This window comes from Falco punctatus (genome assembly GCF_963210335.1).
Source record: "Falco punctatus genome assembly, chromosome: 11".
NCBI classification, from domain to species: Eukaryota; Metazoa; Chordata; class Aves; order Falconiformes; family Falconidae; genus Falco; species Falco punctatus.
In genome coordinates this window covers 19,265,322-19,285,456 of record NC_137591.1, presented here as the reverse complement: position 1 = coordinate 19,285,456, position 20,135 = coordinate 19,265,322, and the positions used below count along the sequence as shown (strand labels likewise).

Sequence of the window (20,135 nt, the reverse complement as noted above, 5' to 3'; positions counted from 1 at the left end):
AGAATCTAGTGTGTCTAACTTAAATGTCTCTTTGTCAGTCTTTTCCAGGACTAAGGTTTCTGAATTTCCCATTTGGACTAATTGGCAGACTCTGTGAATGTCTGTGAATCTTAATTCATTGAATTGTAACTGGTGTAACGAGTATGTTTAAGGTGTTTTAAACTTCACAAACCTAATTGATGATTCTAGTAGTAATTCTCATTCTTTAAATGGCACTGCTTTCTTCTGGTGAAACTGCCTATACTAGGTTATCTAGTGAGGTCATGAATCTGGTTACTGAACTGTGGACTCTAAGCAAAACAGCTGCATGTTTGTCAGGTGTTTTTTAGCAGAAGCTTTCTTTACCTTACGTGTGCCAGAAAAGCAAAAGATAGTTTGCCATGGCTGAGATTTGTGCAGAAAAGACAAAAATAACTTGTCTGCCCAGATCTCTTCTGTGTAACTACGGAAGAAGTTGTTATTAAGCAAACAAATCTGAAATGCAAATGTGCTGAAGTATGGAACTTCCAACTGAATCAATAAGCACAATGTGCTATTGATTGAAAAGGATTTGTAACAGGCTTTTGAGAAATCTTCCCATGAAATACCTGCTAAATGTAATTGTTACTTGAAGGAGGCCTGTGCATCCAAAAGGCTGAACTAAAAACCAAAACCTTTACTAGATAAACTCCAGCAATCCCAGAAACCAGGAGAGCATGTAAGGATGTGCTAGTGGCGAGAGATAAGCTAATTGCAAGGCACAAGGTGGTTTATTTGTGACAGAGGCACCACTTTTTCTGTACCAACTGAATAAAAGTTGCCTCTTGCCTTAACTTTCTAAATTTTTCGTTGAAGCGTTAATACTGTTAACTACATTTATCGTGTGCTTTCCTTTTGTTGCTTTTTCCCCATCTGTGTATTTATTTCCGTCGGTAGGGGGCATAAGTGTCCTGCTGTCTGGATTACATGGACTAAAGTCGCAAGAGCTTTGGGTACTTCTCACTTCAGTGTTGTGCGTTGAGGCTTTGTATATGCTTATGCTGTTTAGCAATCATTTGACAGAAATGGATTAGTCCCAGCGTTAGGTACTGGTCTGTGCTCAGCTTCATATAAAACCGGTGTGACTTGTACTAACGCACTGATCTTAATAAGGTGCCATCTTACTTTCAAGAATTCATGGACAGAAATGTGCACATAATATTTCTGACATACCTGATGTTTCTTAAATGTATCAGCTTGTTGCTGTAGTGGGATACAAATGCACAAAATCTTTGCCTTACCTAAACGAGAGATTGGGAAAAAGATGTACAAGAGCTTTGCAATCATGTTCTTACAATGAGTCATCTGTTTAAGAACAATTTGAATATCCTGGTCATAGACCAAATGTCATGCAAACTTTTATGATTACACTTAGAAAATTCTGAATGCTTTTTCGTCAAAAGTTTTTTTTATAATAGATGATCTACAAATCTTTCTTGTTAGACTTTGGGGAGTTAAATTAATGTCAAAGATCTTTCCTTAACATGCATTTTCTTTCCTTTTTTTGTTGTTGTAAAATTCAGAATCAGATTAATAGTAACCATTTACGAAGGGCAGAACAAGAGGTTACCAACCTACAGGGGAAGGTACAGTATCTTTCCGCACAGAACAAAGGACTTCTTGCTCAGTTGAATGAAGCAAAACGCAGACAAGCAGAGATTGAGTGCAAGGTAAACAATATGGTGAATAGACTATTTGTGTGCTAATATATATGTACTTTTTAGTCTTGTCTGCTGTTGTTAGATAAATTGTCTTAATCGAGAGTAGAAATCACAAAACCAAAGCTTTCTTTTACTAATTTGACAATACCATCTCACAAAAATCGTGCCGGGTTTTGACAGAGCTGCTTCTTTGTGCTCCCACAAAGATAAACTTTAAAGTGCAGTCCTACTCAGAAAAGTCTTGTGGATAATATACATACAGACACGCAACAAATTCTGATCACTCTGTACTCTGTCTTTAGTGCCAGATGAGGTTCATTAGTTCAACACTATTACTTTTAGGTTCAAAATGCATAACTACACAAGTAGAATCAGTTTAGGTTCAAAAAAAGGGAGTAAAAGTAGTATTTGAATGGAGAGGTCTACTGAAGGCAGTGTTACAGTCATCATTGCCTAATAGTAACTAGACTTTAAAGGGACAGCCTAAAAACACTGGGCAAAAGAGTCATTTATTACTGTCAATGCACAAAAGACAACCCAATGTGATGTTTGAATCTCATAGTTAGTTAATTTTGTGACTAAACTCAAAACCAGTTACTAATAAATTATGTCTTTAATTTGTGCATGCATAATATGGACAAGAAATAAAGCATACGTCTTACAAACTTCTTTCTCTTAATTTGAAAGAAAATTTTCTTGAAATTGCTAACGATATTTACTTCAAAAAAGGGCAGTATTAGTTGACAAATCACTATAGTAAAGATATTATTTAGTAGAGACATGAAAACAACTTTTAACTTAAATTTTGTTTCCAAAAGATGTATGAATAGTCTGTTATGAAATCAGGTAGTGCTGAACAGTCAGTAATTTCTAAATAGGATACTTATTAGTATGTTAAGAATAATACTGTAATACAAGATGAATAATCAGAATAGCTATTAAACTGGTGAATTGGCAGCTTGAGAGCGCATGCTGTTACATAGTCTGTTGTTCATGATCACATCTTACTTTTGCCTTTAATGTAACTGAACCTTTTTTATTGGCACAACTTGTTTCTATTCTCATTCATGTAGAACACTGTTACTGGTGGTGTGTGTGTTTTTTGGTTTTATCCAATATGCATGCATTTTGCTCGTAACACCATACATACCCAAAAGACTGCATTAGCTGCAATTCCATCAAAGGCTTCTGTGGTCTGTATGAATCAAGAGTGTAGTTGGAGTGGTTTATCATTGTCACTTAACCTGGAAATGAAATGACATCCTTATTAATATGCATAGTTTTGCTATAATATCACACTTCTCGGTTTTTATAGTTTTTCATTTCTTCTTGTTATTTCTTTTCTGTAAGCTAATGCATAAATTCTACCAATTGGTTTTTGTTTACTGTAATCACTGGTTTCCCAAGTGCTGTTTTTTAAATGCTGACATTATTCTTACTAATTTTTTTAAATTCACAGTCTTGGTGATATATTTTTTCACATAACCCATAACTTTTTTGTTTGATTGGGTTTTTTTGATACTGAAGGTACTTGTTAATCCTTAAGAGATTGAGAGTGTGTAGTCAATATTCAGAAGTTATGTTGACTATAAAAAGAATAATGTGTCTTTAACCTGACTAATGAGTTAATACACATGACTCTTCTCACTGGCATAATTTGCTTAGAAAGTTAAACTCTAACATGGGTTAGAGAAAAGTGTCACAGTAATAGACAGAGCACCAGTTGTTTTTTTAGAGATTCTCAAAAAGTAGCAGTAGTCAGTAGCCAGTGAAGTTAGCAGTGCAGACATACATTAACATTAGATTCTGAAACTTGTTTTGCAGTCATTGGTAGGAAAAAGATTACAGTTTACATTGTAACACATCTTCCAAGTTGATGTTTATGATATAAAATGAAGCGTTACTGATTTGATGCACATTACCTGGAGTTGTACTGTTTGACTGTGAGCTAGACTGCGACTTCTTGTCATGAAGCTTAGTATAATACCATATAGACCTCCTGTGCTGTTTGAATACACAAGGGTTTTTGCTAAATGTATTGAAAGATGCTCAAATTTAACTTAATGGAAATGACCTTTCTTCGGTGTAGTTTCCCCTCATATTCCCTTTTCCCTCTACCTCTGATATTTGTCATGAGCTGTCATTGTGACTTTATTTTTCTAATAATTTACACAAGCTGTTCAGCAATGTTTTACAGATTTAATAAGAATGTCATGTCATTAAAAAAGTTAAGCCATATTAAACAATATATGCAAGTTTTAAGTGTTCTCCCACCCCTTAAATGGGGCATAACTTGGTATTGAGGCGTAACTTCCTATTGCTGTTTCAAACTTACGAAAACCTTTTAAATTTCAAACTGTAACTATATGATAATATACAGTTAAGTGAAAAATGAGAGGATATAAAAAGCCATTGTCCTTTGGCAGTTGATTTGTAAGGACTGTCATTCTGTTTCCTGTCCCTTGCTCTCCAAACTACTGGAAGCATGGGTTTTGCTTTAATCAAGGGTTCATGTCAAATGCTTTCACTTTCTCTTGTTATAGAACTGACCATTTTAGGTTCCTGTCTCCCCACCTCTGTACCTCAATAAATGAAAGGAATTCCTGGCTTGGGATTGTTTTAAGGTTATTTCACTGTGTGAGTAAAATGAGATTGTAATGCTGAGGTGAATTGAAAGAAAAAAAAAAAAAAAAAAAAAAAGCTGAAGCTTAAAGTAGAAAGAGAAACATTGTTATACTTGCCAAGCCAAAAGCTTGCAACATAGTGGTTTGGTTTTTTGGGTTTTTTTTGTACTAACTAGGTGTACAAGAAACCAGGGTATCCTATGTTACTATGTCAGGCATATGTTGCAAGTGTGAAGGGCTAGCCTCCAGCAGTAACAGCAGGCTTGTCATGCCTGCACTTATTCCAGTAGTTTCAGTGCCTGTAACTTTACTAAATAGTGTTGCTACTAACTTGCATTTGGCTTGAAATGCAGATAATAGGAGGTTAGGTTGAATTAAGACAGTACTGCTGTGTAAAATACTGAAATAAAGCTATTTCGTATGTTACTGATGCAACAACTTTGTATTCAAAACTGATGAAGAAAGCTTCAGTAACTTTCAGGTAGTGACACAGAGCCATACAGACAAATGTAGAGTTTTTGTAGCTTTAAATATTTTTAAAGGTTATACTTTGCATCTTCTTAAATCTAGCAAGTTTGTTATTCCTGTTTCCTAGAAACTGGTGTGTTTTGGTTTTTTCTTCCTATTGTTTCCAGTCATCTGAAATCATGCTCTGGTTTTGTTTCTGTCACTACATCTTGGCTAAGTAGCAGTATTTCTACTCGAAGAGGTGTATAAAAAAAATATTTAGTTTTTCAGCTCCCCAGTTGTTTTTTCTATGTGGAAAGAATTGGTACATTCTTTCTGGTGCTTGTATTTTCCTTTAAAGAATAGCTTAAAATACATAAGCAGAAATTAATTTTTTTGTAGCAAGTTGCATCTCATACCACCTATACAGCAACTGTTTTCTGTCACTGGTGTGTACTGTTACATGTTTCCCTTTTTATCGGACTACTACTTGTACAGCAAGGACTGAATTTCAGATTGTTTCTTGAAACACAGCACTGATCTTCCTAATCGGTTTTGCTAAAGAATTTATAACATAAGATTTATGTCCCCCACCACTTTCTTTCCTACTATATCAACTTCTGCGGTAATTATTGAGAACATGCTCTGTTTCAGAGGTAAAGCACCAGTGCCATCTAAAGCAGCACTATTGACTCATCTCAGACACCAAGCTAAGCCAGCCTGTCCTTTAGCTTTCAGTTAAATACATGCAATCCTGTGGACTTGTGGGTTCAGCTTCATTCAAGCAATCTTGCAGCAGAATTTAGCAATAATGGCTAAACTTTGGCTAGCACATGATGGATTCCTCTGAAATGGACTCCGCTGATTACAAATGCTGTTAATTGGATCCTGTAGATATATCTTCGTTACAGGAATCTTTTTTAAAAAAACAAACGGCATGTTTTCAAGTAGCTATTATAGATAAGCTTTGGCATGTTCAATTCAGTCTCAACCAAACTGTCTAATGAAGCATGGTTAAGTACTGACAGTCTGAAGCACGCCTTAAAATAACTGAAATACTGGAACTGATTTGCAGTAACTGCAGTTTGCAGAGTTACACCAGTCTGCTGTAGAAGTAGGTGTACCAGAGCCTAGCGTGGCTCTTCTACAGAATTATTTGCACTCCTGCTGAAAGTATTGCTCACTTAGTATCTATTGCTGTTTTCTCACTGTGGTTGTATCAAGCTGCTGACAATATAAAATTGTTTTGTCTCTGAAGTTTTGAGGACTTGCCTCATAAAACAGAAATAAGGAAATTGTCTACCATTTATAGGCAAACTTACAGGTTAAACTTACACCAGGAGTCTGATCGTAGGTTAAAAGCATTAGAATTTTTTTCTAAACTGTCTTGCAAATCTCTGTTGTATACTGTGACTAAGATAGCTGGACTTAAATGAAGTTGGGAATATCTGTGCTTTTGTGGTTTTTTTTTAATTATTTTTTGTTTTTAGACAAACAGAATGAAAACTAGCTGTTGTGTAGCTTTGTTTCTTTATATATAAAGTCAAAAGCTGAAGCATGAGCTGTTTCCTGATGTTGATATTTTTTCTTAATTTACAATATAACATTTCTGGATGCAAGAGAACTGTTTCCTGGACCTGGAAATTGATAACAGCACATTTTCAAAACTACCCAGATTATTATTTTTTTTAATTATTGTAGCTTAGAATTGATATTAAATGATTACACAGTTCTATGGGTTAAAATTAAATTTTGTTCTTCAGAATACACCTTATCAATAGGTATGGTAGTTCACACAGCAGTGTATTAAGTTTTCTTTACTTAATGATTTTGGGTAAAAGTAGTGCAGAGTCTTTAATCAACTGAAACTGATAGTATTAGCTTCAATCTAGTGCTTCTTTCAGAGTAAAGAAGAAGTGATGGCAGTACGTCTCCGTGAGGCAGACCGCATCGCAGCTGTGGCCGAACTCCAACAGCATATTGCTGAATTAGAAATCCAGGTAACAAGTGATGACACTAGATGTGTAACTTGACACTGATTACTTTTTGGACTTTGTGGGTTTTTCCTTCCTCTACCTTCTACTTTCTTTCCTTATTAACCTACTGCTTTGCAGAGTGGGATACTACTATATTGCTATATGTGCCTCCTTTATAAGCCAAGGCCTTAAATAAATCTTACAGACATACTTGTGAGCCGTTAATAATTACTTGTGTACAAGTACCAGCCACAGGCAACACTTAATCTCCAACTCCTGTATTTGTTTTGTCTTGTAATAGGTAATTCTTACAAATTAATAGATTGAAAACATCCTCTGTCCAAAAAAAATGCACACATCTTGATTCCAACAACAATTCTTTTCTGTGCTTAGTCTTCTGCTGTGACCAGTATTGGAGGATTTGTTGTAAAACTCTTATTCCTTTTATGTAAGTCTTAAATCAGAGATGTTTTTTACTGCTACCATGTCACTGTAGGATCTGAAGATGCATCCTTTGGCCTCTGTACTGTTCCTTATGGTTTCAGTTCCTTTTGGAACTTTCACTGTCCCATGAACTCACTGCTCCCTTGATGAGAAAACCAGAAATTACTGTTTTTTATGTTTTCCTGGCCCTGAGAAATCACTATGTCTTACTGTCATCTGTCCTTGCTATACTTACTCCTGTCTAAATTCTGCTGTGGCTATTTGCAAAGCTTTTCTTGGTTATTATTCGTAAGTTACAAGCTAGTTACTCTCTAGTTCACGTTTTTTTTAAACTGGTATGGCCAATGGCTGTCTTCCCTCTGAAATTTTTCCTTCAGGTTGGTGATTTTCTGTATTGTGTCAAAGTCACCTTTTCCCTAGGGTATCTCAACTACTTGCATCTCTTTCATCTCTTCATATATGGAATGTACAAACAAATTTAATGGAGCTTGCATAAAGAATTTTCACTTTGAATATTTTTCCACTAGTGCAGCAGGCACTACGTTTATTAAAAGATAAAGCAATCATTTCTTTTAATCACGTAATGCTTAGATAATGTTGTGATCAGTACATTAGAAATACTCAGATAAGTACAGTAAGCTTTGCATATGAATCATTTATCATCTAGTAAGATAACGAGAGCAGCTGAGTTTAGGTCACTCTATTCATGTGTTAGCATTTTACTTTAAAAAAAAAAAAAAAAAAAAAAAAGACAGTTTAAAGGTTACTTCAAACATGGTGATTTTTGTGAGAAGCCAGTACTCATTTTGCATTATTTTGATTTAGCACAGACTTTAAATGCCATCCTACTAACATTGTTTGATAGGGGTTTCCCAAAAAGTATTCTAGTCTTCATTTTATGCAGTGAAGAAATGGTGAATCCCATAATGATCAGTTGGGTGGGTTTTTTTTTTTTCTGACAGTGGTCACCCAATTAGAATTGTGTTCATTTTTAATGTAAATACATCTGATTTGGCTTTCTGTTGTTTGACTGATCAGATCATCAGTGTTCAGATCGTTTTATAGCGCTCTCTGCTATTTCCCTTTCCATATTTCTGCTTAAGCTACAGGTGCCAGAATTGCATGCAGATGGTTATAAAATCTTGTCATGAGAGAGGTAAAGAAGTTAAGTGCAGGAATGTAATCTTATTTCATGACCCTGGCTAATATATCCAAAGATTACGTTAGCCGTGTTTTGTCATGATATTGCACCGTCTCCATGTTTGGTTGTTTATCTACATCAGCTCTCCTTCCTTTTCACAATTGCTGCTTTGCATGATGCAATCTTTAGTTATGTTTTTCCGTTTTTCTCATCTTCTAGATGGCCTTGGGTTTTATTTCCTACTACAGTACATTTCAAGTTTTAATCTTTTTGGTGGTCTTAGATGATCACCTGTTAATGATTTCTTGATCTGTAGTGTCTTAGTAAGATTCTTGATTTTCTGCACAAATGAGAATGGCTGTTTTCTTTGTACGCAGCCTGGAGTATGAAGTTATTCTGTAGCTGTGGCTCATGTTTCTAATTTAATGGGTTTGCCCTGTTACTCCTTTGGTGAATTATTGATCTCAAACTTACACTAGTCTGAAATACAACATCTTCAGTTGTGAAACACAGGTTTTGAGTGTTAACTGTGTAAAGACATTTAAAACAAATGATTTAGTAGAAATAAGTTCCTCTACTGTCAATTTACTTCTTTTTGACACTCTAGATGTGACTTGAAATGTTTTTATTGGGCTGTGACAGATACTTTTTTGTAAGATTCTGTAAGCGAACAGATATTTTTGACCAGCGTGTTTTGCCAGCAAATATGAAACTTGCGATCAAAACTTCCTTTTGGGTACCCATGCTCAAAGGTCTTCAAAACACCTGCACCAAAAAAAAGTAGTAATGGAGTTGGAAAGCCTTAACTCCCAAAGCTTGTAAACTATAAAACATGCAACTGATAACAGAGCTTAAACAAAAGCCACTTTTTAAGGAAATTGCAAACCTGGGTAGCTTCTTCCTCATTGGAGAAAGAGCTGCATCCCACGTCTTCCATTCAGCTTGTCACTGGATTTGCTGGGACCTGATGTGGGGAGCAGAGGGCCTTTTAAGCTGGACTTGCCCTAATGACTTGAAATGCAGTATTTAATACCATAAATACATTTAGCCAATCTTGGAGCATAGGTGTCAGTCTCAAAGTAATTTTGCTTTTAACATGGAGCATCACAAATAGGTCTGCATGTCATATTGTTTCAAAGCTGATAAAGATGAAGGGAGGAAGTTAACTTACCACATAACCACCTTCTTTTCTTTTTTTTTCTTTTTTTTTTGAGGGGGGTGGTGTTTTTCTAAGAAGCTCTAGGGATTCAGTGCCAGGTCCACATGGTCCATAGCAATGTTTAACCTAAATTGTGCAGTTTTCATTTAAATGTTCATGTAGGTGTAGGCGCAAGACACTGGTGTTAAATTTGTAATGCAGAGTATCACTACTCCCACATAAGAACTGATCTGACGTTACGCACAAATGCTAGATTTAAATCACAGTTTCTGGGTCACTCTTAGTTTAGGTTAGTAATAATGACAGAGGAAGAAGGAGATAGAACTCTATCATTTAATACTAGATGTAATCTGGCAGCTAGATCTCAGTTTATTGTGATGTTAGGAAGTTATTTTTTTACATACTCTGAATGTCTTCTTACCTTGGTCAAGCATTCATTTCCTGAGTCTAAGCTTTTAAACTTCTGTTTTGAAGTCCAATACATGGTGGATATTCTAGGAGTCATTCCTTAGCAAAAATAACACAAAATTGAATTGTAACTGAAGTTTAACTTATGTTACATATACCTAAGCCCCAGAAGTGACAAATTAAACCCCTGAAGTTTGTATATAAACAAAGGCTTATTTTGTCAGTCTTTGTTTTTCCTTCTATCCTCTCCTCATTTTTTTCTCACTTGCCTTGAGAAGCAAACATGACTTGAAAGTATTTAGCAGGCTTCTGGGCTTTGAGCAGGACATCTGAGCAAATTATTAACAAATGACGGATGGATTTTTGGTTGGCTGGGCTATTTTTTGTACTCCCACAATGGGGAGAAGCTGTTCTCTTTAATGTGTTAGGCTGTACTTTCTCACAAAGGTTAGAGGTTCACATTCTATAACTAAATTACTTGTTTTGGCCAATCTACATGTGCTCTGTGATTGTTTTTGTCCTGTCCTTTTTTAAGATTTAGAGAATCAGGGCTAAGAAATGGATATTGTCTCCCTGTGTCTATAGTCAATTGGCAAAACCTCAGGTTTGTTTCCTTGGGGAATTGGTCGGTCTTGTTTTCAGCTGCACTGATCTGATAGCTTCAAACTGAAACAAGCAAATACTTTTAACTTCTTAATATCAGCCTTTAAAACCCTATTGCTTTTAGGTTGTGTGTGCTTTCCTAAACCTGCCAAGAAAAGCCTACCAAGCTGAGTTACACTTCTGGCCTAATAGCAGGTATTTCTTGTGATCACATATGAGCAATCCTGTTGGTGTTTGGCGATTTATTTATTTATTATTTATAAGGGGGGAAAAAAGCTTTCTCTGCAGTAGTTGAAGGAAGGACAAACTAAATGAGAATAAAAGAGGCTTTAGAGAAATTTGGGCAAGGTTAAATCAGTTACAAGCTCAAATCAATCAGCCGGCTAGAGTAAGGAGCACCAGGCCAGTGAAAGTGTAAGCAGACTGAGGAAGCAGAGCTGGGGCAGCTGCATCTCTGCTCTGCAGCTTAATCCCTCTCCCTCCATTTCTGTTCAGGCTGGCGACTTGTAGCATCCTCTTAACATTATCCATGACTGGCTTGGGTTGGGGGAGGTACAGAGCACACTTGTGTAGTAGAAAGCTGGTTTTGAGACCGAGTAATCTCAAAGCAAAAACTATCTGTAAGAATTCATTCTTCTCTTCATTAGGTTGATCTGGACAGGGGGTAACATCACTTCCTCCTGATGTGTTTCCTGGCAGATTCAGAGAATTTTGTCACATTTACCCTATCTCTAACCATGTCAAAGTTGCTTTGAGAACAACTGTAAAGGAAATCCATGATTGTGCTAGTTCTCTCCCCCACATTTTAAACTTTTAGCACTATTTCGTTAGAATGAAGCCTTTCTATGACCTCTGTTTAATAACTTTTCCTAGTACTGACTGTTGAGTAAAGAAATTGTTTCCATCCTTTCAAATTACAGGAAACTTTTTTTACTCTTATCAATAGTGGTGTGTGATGTTAGTGATGTGTTTTTTGAAAGTCTAGAATGAGTCACTGTAAAGTCACTGAAAGGACACTAGTTACCACATTTACCCTTCTGAATAAACTTAATTTACATTTTTAATGCAGTGTCTTTTGCCATAGAGTAAGAATTTAAAAGCCTCCCCTGAAAAGAGGCTGAGGCAGATTGTTACCAAATAAATATCTCTAAGTCAGAAAAGATCTAACCAAGGGTGTTAGGGAAATGTTCTACCCTCCAGGCATTTTTACTAAAGATGATATACACTGTTATCTAAGTAACAGCAACTGTCTGGTGTGCTTGGATTTTGGCTGCCTATAAAAACATTGGGTTTGTTTTTCTGTGTTTTTAAGTTTGTGTTTATTAAAGTGAAAACAATCCTAGATGCCTTCCTATTATTTTAAATTACCTAATTTCTTGTTGATGTGTATTTCTTTTCCTACTGTGATCAAGAGTGTTTTAGAAAACTTTGTGCTTGTGGTCCTCTTGGGATGAAACATTTGCAACTGAAATTTAGTAACATTGATCCTCTGTATCTGATACTTAGATTTTTACTTATACTTAGATTCTTACTTAGATATTTTTTTCTTGGTTGTGCAGCAAAAGCAGGCCTAAGGCCTCCAGTGTGTTCCAGGTAGTTTCCAGTGATTGTTTTATTCATTTGTTATTTAAACTTTGTTGTATCGTGACTACTGTGTTTGATTTTGGGGGGTTACTATACATTAATAGTTTCAGGTATTTAAGAATAGTGTTCTTTGAAGCAGTCTGTCACTGCACTCTTCTTGTGTTACCAACTGTGCATCCTGGTCCTATGCTGATTGACTTTGGAAGGTCTCCACATGCTCAATAGTTCTCAGTAGGCATCAGGTGTGTTTCTTGAGACTAGCTGCTGCTTATTTTGAAGGTACAGAAAAGCTGTTTTTCTATTAGAAATCCAGACAAAGGAGGATTTAAGTGTGATACTATGACATGAATCTCAACTGATAAAATTTGGAGGGCAGAATTTTTCTGCATTCTAAGCAGCAAATTTTTGGGGAACAGATTTTTCTTCTCAGGAGCTATCCATGTAACTCTTAGTATGCACACAAATATCTAGTACTTCAGAGCAGGATGAGAGAGGTGAAAGCTTCCAAAACTCAAGGGGCCTAAGTGAGTTTTGTTTTAGCAGCTGATTTTTTTTTGATCTGTAGGACTCACTTCCTGCTTTGCTGCCATGCTACTCCCTCTCTATACACACCTGAGGCAGGAGGTCAGATTGTGTGTTGGCAGTGTACACTGTTAAAGTACCTTTTCCTTGAGCAGGGGTGACACCTGGCAATGAGGGTGTTTGTTTCCCTCATAGGGGGTTTTCTAACCCTGTTAGTGCTGGTGGTGCTGGTCTGTTGGAAGAGACCGTAAGACTGGGGGGAGTTACTAATCTTCAAAAACAGCTAAATTGAGATGATGGATCTTTAATTACAATGTGACACCAGCTGGCATTACTTTTCTAAAAACCCTTCTGGGAAGAGAAGGTAGCCCTGCAGTGGTGCCAATATGCAGCAGGAGTATTCCAGGGAAATGGATGTAGAGGTTCATTCAGATATGACTGAGGACTGCTTTTAAACAAAATCTGTAGATTCAAGAGTTGGCTGGCTTTCATTATTTTGCTATTCTGATAATACTTTGCTTAATAAGATATGTCATCTAGCTTTTTCACTGTATATTAATTTTAAAATGGCTATTATTTGTCCAGAGACCAACTGTTCATTGTGTCATGACCTCCCCAAATACCACAGATTTTCTGTAACAGTGCTCCCCCTCAAAAAAAGCAAACCAACAACCCACATCCTATGTGTATAATCTTAGATTTTTTAAAACCCCCATGAAGAGCGATTACTACTTGCTTGTGCTATTTCCTTTTAAAAGGTGTGATGTTCATACCTTAAAGACTTTTGAATTGTAAGTGGAGTCTTAACATTCACTTTTGAACCAGTACAGTTGATCTGGGTGTTTTCTTCAGAAGTACAAAACTACTCAAGCGCAGTAGTACAAAACTATTCAAGCACAGTATAAAACCAATGCAGAGTGAAATGCCTGGTTCCTACTGAAGAATGCTGCAATAGGGAGCATTCAATTTAACTCAAGCTAAGGTACATTTTTCTTATGTCAGTAGAGCTGTCTAGTAACTTAGTGTGACCTAACCTTTAATTCTATGTGCAGTTCTGGGCCCCCCAGTTTAAGAAGGATGCGTTTGGCCTTGAATGTGTCCAGAGGAGTGCAACAAGGCTGGTGAAAGGGCTGGAAGGCATGTCCTGTGAAGAGTGGATAAGGACTTTGAGCTTGTTTAGTTTGGAGAAAAGGAGGCTGAGGGGCAACCTCATTGCTCTCTGCGGCTTCCTGAGGAGGCAGGGTAGAGAGGGAGGTGCTGATGTCTTCTCCCTGGTATCCAGTGATAGGACACGTGGGAATGGTTCATAGCGCACTAGGGGAGGTTTAGACTGGACATCAGGACGTTACTGAGAAAGTGGTCAAACGCTGGAACAGACTTTCTAGAGATGTGGTCGATGCCCTGAGCCTGTCTGCGTTTGAGGCATTTGGACAGTGTCCTTGGCACCATGCTTTAACTTGATCAGCCCTGAACTGGTCAGGCAGTTGGACTAGATCATCATTGTAGGTCCCTTCCAACTGAAATACTCTATTCTGCTCTGAGGAAGTCAGATCAGTTTGCAGCCACAGCATGTGAAAATCTAATTTGATAGAAACAGAGACCCTTAAATTTTAGGGTTTTAAAAAAATTTGGAAATGAGTCAGATGCAGAATATGGAAGGGCCTTGAGCAGAGCAATCATCTCCCTTTTATCCTTGGTGGTTTTACAGAAGACCGTTTTTATATCCTTTGCCCTTGTGCACCCTTACCATTTAAGAGAGTTGAGATGAATTTGTTTTAGCTATGAAAGACTTGCCAAATGAATCCATTCTAACAGCATGTGTTTTCCAGCACATCTGTATGGCTCAACACTTGAAGCAAGAAGCTAGCAACAATAATAGTATTGACAAGAAAGAAGGATATCAAGAATGTCCTGAACGTGGACTCCGACCTCCCTGGCTGCTGGGATTGGACCACGGGGAGTACAGGCTTCTGCCCTTTGGGAAGTAGCCCTCTGTTCCCCGACTCAGGTTATCCTTTGATCTCAGTAGTTAAGCTTCCATCTGCCATAGCTAGTTCTTAGGCTGAGGTGGCTGAGGCCAGACAAGACTGAGTCCAGACAAGACTGATTTCTTCCTGCCTGAGCCTAGGAACCTTTTCAGCATACACTGGTGGACCCTTAGGAGTAGAAATTAATTGATCTGTTTTGTAGAGGGTTATGATGCCTGGAAGCAAAATCTTCATTAATCTGCACAGCAGCAGTAGAACAGGAAGAATGGAAAACGTGCATCTTCAGATGTCCTGGTTTCGGCTGGGCTAGAGTTAATTTTCCTCTTAGTAGCTGGTACAGTGCTGTGTTTTGGATTTAGTATGAGAATGACGTTGGCAGTACACTGTTTTAGCTGTTGCTAAGTAGTGTTTACTCTAATCAAGGGCTTTTCAAGTTCCCTGTGCTCAGCCAGTGAAGGAGGTACACAAGAAGCTGGGAGGGAGCACAGCCAGGAAAGGAGACCCAAACTAGCCAAAGGGATACACCATCCCATAGAACATCATGATCAGTGTATAAACTGGGGGGAGTTGACCAGGAGCTGCCAATTGCTGCTTGGGGACTGGTTGGGCATCGGTCAGTGGGTGGTAAACAATTGTTTCATGCATCACTCTTTCCACACGCACACCCCTGAATCTTATTCTTCTCTCTCCCTCTCCTCTTCATTACTGTTGTTGTTATATTTAATTTTTTAATATTATCAATAAATTTATTTAATTTATTTTCATTATTAAACCCATGGGGTTTACCTTTTTCTAATTCCTCCTCCCCATCCTGTGGGGTTGGGGGGTGAGGAGAGTGAGCGAAGCCACTGCGTGGTGCTTAATTGTTGGCTGGGCTTAAGCCATCACACCAGAGAAGCAAATGAATAATAGAGGGCTAGTAGTTATTCCTGGAAGATTATTATCTTCAGTTGCCCTGCAGTATGTCAACTAACTAAATGCAACAGCCATATCCTGCAGATAGTGGGCTGGAGATGAAATCTGCAAGAATCTGTCAGGGTTACAGTCTAAGGTCCTTACTTTTGTTCACTTCCATTCAGTACCTGTTTTATCTTCACTTTTCAGTTTGTGTCCTGCTTTCATGTCACTTGCAACCTAGCTAATTCCCTGTCCCTCTATTTCTTGGCCAAGTTTAATTCAAATTCTGAACTAAGAACAAATGGTGACTGATATCAATCTCATGTGCCTCATGACTAGATCAGTCTCAAGAGTTAGAAATTATATCTATATAATATACTATTGTATTTGAACAGAAAAATCCAAGCTGAAGCTGCTGAAGCTTTCTTAAATAAGCTACTAAATGAAACATGAACATAAAATTATCCATGCAGTGTTCCATGTGTGTTGATAAATGTTTGCGGCCTGAGTGTGCTTGCTGTCTCTGGGGCTTTCACCAATCACAGTGGCATATATCTGTGCTTTGGCACTAATCTAGTGTCATCTGGAATTAAGATGTACAAGTAGGAATCCAACCTGCACGGGGGCAGAGTACAGGGTTTGTTTTGCAGTGGTAGAGCTTTTCACTATCTGAAGATGCACACACATTGACAATACTCCTTAAAAGGGACTCTAGGATGATATTAAGATCACTGGATAAAAACAGTAAAAAGAGGGGTTTATGATAATCAGGAAGTAATAGATAATGTGTTGTATGATCTAGAGTAGGTTGAGAATCAAATCTAGAAATACAGAATTTTGGGGTGAAAGTATTACATCTTTATGACAGATATCAAAAGATAGTAGGGAAACCTGGTTAATACTACATTCTGTCATGTCAAAAGGAATGGCCATATTGAAGTTTTTCCTGCCAACAATTTTTTCTTTTTGACTTCCGTGAAGCTGCTCTAATGGAAAACTAGAGTTGAAGAATATTACTATGAAATTTAGGTTGCTTACGTTAACATTTGCCCTTGGTTAACAAATACTCATCAGAAACTGGAAACTGCTGGAAAGTAATCTGAACTTAATGCAAACATGACGTGACTGGAGAGTGAAACAATTTTGCAGATCATAGTAATATTTTGTACTTGTGTGAAAATAAATATATGTATTGATGAGACATACCTGTCTCTTCTCACAGTTTCAAAGAATGTTGGGTAACTTAAAGATCACAATCTAACAGATAAAACTACTTTTTGTAAAAAATAAATGTTTTGGTTCATTTGAAATATGTAAACTTTCAGCTGTCTACTTATTCATTCTCTAAATGAGTTGATGTTGGTAAGAAATAAAAAATGTTTTAATGCTGCAGTAGCTGCCTCTGCATGTTTTCCAGTGGTTTGCTACTGCATTTGTGTGTCTTTTAACTATCTAAATTGGCATGGTCAACTTAGCTTATATAAAAAAAGGAAGGGGGGGGGGGGTAAAGAAAAAAAAAGTAGAATGTGTCTTTGCTGTTGCTCAGAGAGATGAACAGCAGCTGTGAAGAAGACTCTTGAACAGGTAATGGTCAGACTTGATGATCTCAAAGGTCTTCTCCAAACTAAATGAGTCTATGTTTCTATATCTAAAATTTCTCATATGCCATCCTTCCAATTTACCCACTGTAGACAGACTTTGTAGCTTATAGAACATGGGCTTAGTTAATTAGCTAGAAATAATCTGATTTCTGCTGGGGCCAGTTAAAAGGATCAGCTTCTGACCTTTAGTGTTTTGAGTGTTGCAAGAGGAAGTTACAGCATGACTTTTTTTTTTTCCAAAAAGTGTGTTTGTAGAAAATGATATTGCAGCAATCCTTTTTTTGTGCTAAATGCATTTTTCTGAATTGTCAGCTCTATAAAATCTGTAGTTCTGAAAAGAAAACTGAAACTTATTTGCTCTTCACTAATAATGAGGATCTTGCAAGCCAGGCTTATGTCCTACATTAATCTCCAACTGATTGGAGCTAGCATCAGTTCTTCCATGAGCAAATATACATGTCAAATCATTATGTGATATCTGCATTAAATTTTCAGTGTTATTTAGGGAATAAAAAGTAACAATAAAATACTTAAATCTAATGACAATATGTAACTCCCAATATGGTATACACTAACAGCTTTCAGGTACTTGTGCAGTGCCAAAATTAAGCTAGTAAATTTTATTGCTTCTGCTGTTAGTTTATACTGACTTAATTTGGGAATGCCTGTTCCGTGTTCTCTTGTGCACCCAGTTTGAATGTAAGCTCAGCTATTTACTACACTTTCATTTTAGAAGGGCTGTGCACCTATCTTCTGTTTGTGGTAAAACCTCACTTTGTTCTTGCTTTTTGATGCTATAGTGGATGGTTACATACAGCGTCTGTAGAAGAAGCTTAAATAGAGAAGTCAGAGTTTCAAGCAGAGGGAAAGGACTTAAGCATTTCTCCCATATATTCCTGCTACCACAAGAGATCAGTCCCTCTCATTGTCTGGAATCTTAGTTTCTGATAACAATAAAGCTTTTCCTAAACATAGAAGTAAACAGCATTATTTTTAGCCTGCACGTTCTGTTGCTTCTGTCTTGATTTCTCCAATACCAATAGTTATCCTTGTGAAGAGGTGATGGGTTTGTGGGTTGGTTCTTTTAACCTGTTTAAGACAAAAATAGTTAGTAATTTTGTTAATATTAATCATTTTTTTGTGGATTTGAGCCATAGGTTGCCTTGGAAACTAGGTTCAATATGGAGTTATGCATTAAGGATCTTGTGCCCCCATGTTGCAGATTCTGTGAATTAATAGTGAATGACAAAGTTATTCTTCAAGTAATATTATAATGCATACTTTGCTGCAAGAAAAACAAAGTCTGAAATATGAGAAATTGCTTTGAGATTGTCAGCACTGGAAGTGCTCAAGGTTGTCCTCTTCATGCAGCAAAAGGGTTTGGAAGGTGGTATATTGTCCCTCCCCGTAATATCCTGGTACATGTACTTTCCTGATACAAGTTGATACTTGAGGGACGTTTTAAAAGAACATCTCCATTAGAGCTTTTTGTCTTGTATTTTGAGGAACAGTTGACAACTTTCATTCTAAATGGTATTTGAATTCTGTTTGAACTTGCCTGTTCTTGAAATTGTTTGCTTTCTCCAAGTATAATTAAAATTTCAACAAAATGAGCTACAAGTAGAAAACCCAGATATTCCCATTATATTTGTATTTCTGTAATATATTGGTCGTATGTGATTTACGGTCAAGATGAAGATTTATACAAAATCAAGGTGCTTCTGTCCTCTAAAGCTGCTGACTACTTCAGAAATTACTCAGCCAGAAAAAAACCAAACCAATGCTACTCCTGACTTACTAGTAGCAAACCGGAAGACCAGGCTGCCTTCTCCATCCAAGGGTCATTATTTATCTCAGATCTGCCAAGTTTGATTCAGTCACATCAGGATTCCCTTTAGGGACAAGCTGAAAGTTAGTGTTGTAGGCATTCAAGTGCAGATGAAGCCTTGAGCATCTTGAAACTTAGGAGCTGTGTTTGGTTGACAAATGAGGGAAATCTCTCATTCCTCTTCATCTCTGGCTTTTTTTACTTGCTAATTTTTCTCTGTACCTCTTGCAGCACTGGTGCTAGGGGACATACCTCTTTACCTGTGCACTCTTGAATTCCTATACAATAAATACTGTAACATTTTCTATGTTACAGCTCTTTTTTTTTTTTTTTTTTTTTTAAGGGGAGAAAAAAGCTTGTCATGTGTAACATTTCCCAGTGCATGTCCTACAATGCAAGGAAAGAACATGTTGTTTACTTGTCACTTGAAGACAAAGGGAAATTCCTTGTTACTAATGGAAAGCTTTACGTTAGTGAAAGTAATGTACACTAAGATAAGTATATTTATAGTGTTCTGTAGGGATGCTTTACTAAATTGCACATGCAGCCTTCGTGTACATTGGATGTGAATTCCATCTGTGAAGCTTTGTTAGTTCTTTGTGCTCCTCCACAGAATCCTGCCTGTACTATGATCAGTATTGAGAATGTCAACTTGATCTAAGCTACTGATACCCCTAGAAACCTGATGTAACTTCAACCAGATGAAAAGTGCTGCACAGTGTCTGCAGATAGCTCCTGTTCGTGACAAAAATATGCAGACGGTTAAAAGACTTTAGTATAACCATGAATAATTTGAATCTTTTTTTTTTTAATCAAAACAGAAAGAAGAAGGAAAAATTCAAGGGCAGCTTAATAAATCTGATTCTAACCAGTACATCAGAGAACTGAAAGATCAGATAGCTGAGCTGCATCATGAGGTAAGTGATAAAATACTGCTGTCTCTGGTCACTTGCCCCTTTTGTCCTGTCTTTCATTTGTAGCAGGTTTTGCTTCTCTAGTAGTTATTATAGCTTCAGTACCTTTCAGTACCTGTTTTGCCAACATACATTATTTTAAATGAATGCAATAAAACTAACTCATACACATGAATCTTGTCCTTATCCTGGGATGTAAGAGAAGAAAAAATTGCTTAGTTACATGATTTGACAATAAATTAGATAAGCATTTAAATTCCGTCTTGATTTTTTCCTTAATTTCATGAGTTGATCATATTTCACTGTGGTGCATTTACTGC

The 20,135-nt window shown here is 37.0% G+C and overlaps 1 protein-coding gene across 6 annotated transcripts in view; it reads left to right on the top strand.

Moving 5' to 3' along the window:
• EVI5 (ecotropic viral integration site 5) overlaps positions 1-20,135 on the top strand; it is an 83,182-nt gene that overhangs the window by 40,261 nt on the left and 22,786 nt on the right. For 5 of the 6 annotated variants that reach the window (XM_080407071.1, XM_080407073.1, XM_080407076.1 and 2 more), the window contains 3 exons: positions 1,542-1,688; positions 6,655-6,750; positions 19,723-19,818. In XM_080407071.1, the coding sequence (XP_080263197.1) occupies positions 1,542-1,688; positions 6,655-6,750; positions 19,723-19,818 (339 nt within the window). Of the gene's footprint in view, positions 1-1,541; positions 1,689-6,654; positions 6,751-10,605; positions 10,677-19,722; positions 19,819-20,135 lie in introns of all 6 variants that reach the window. The other variant, XM_080407074.1, reaches the window with a different exon arrangement.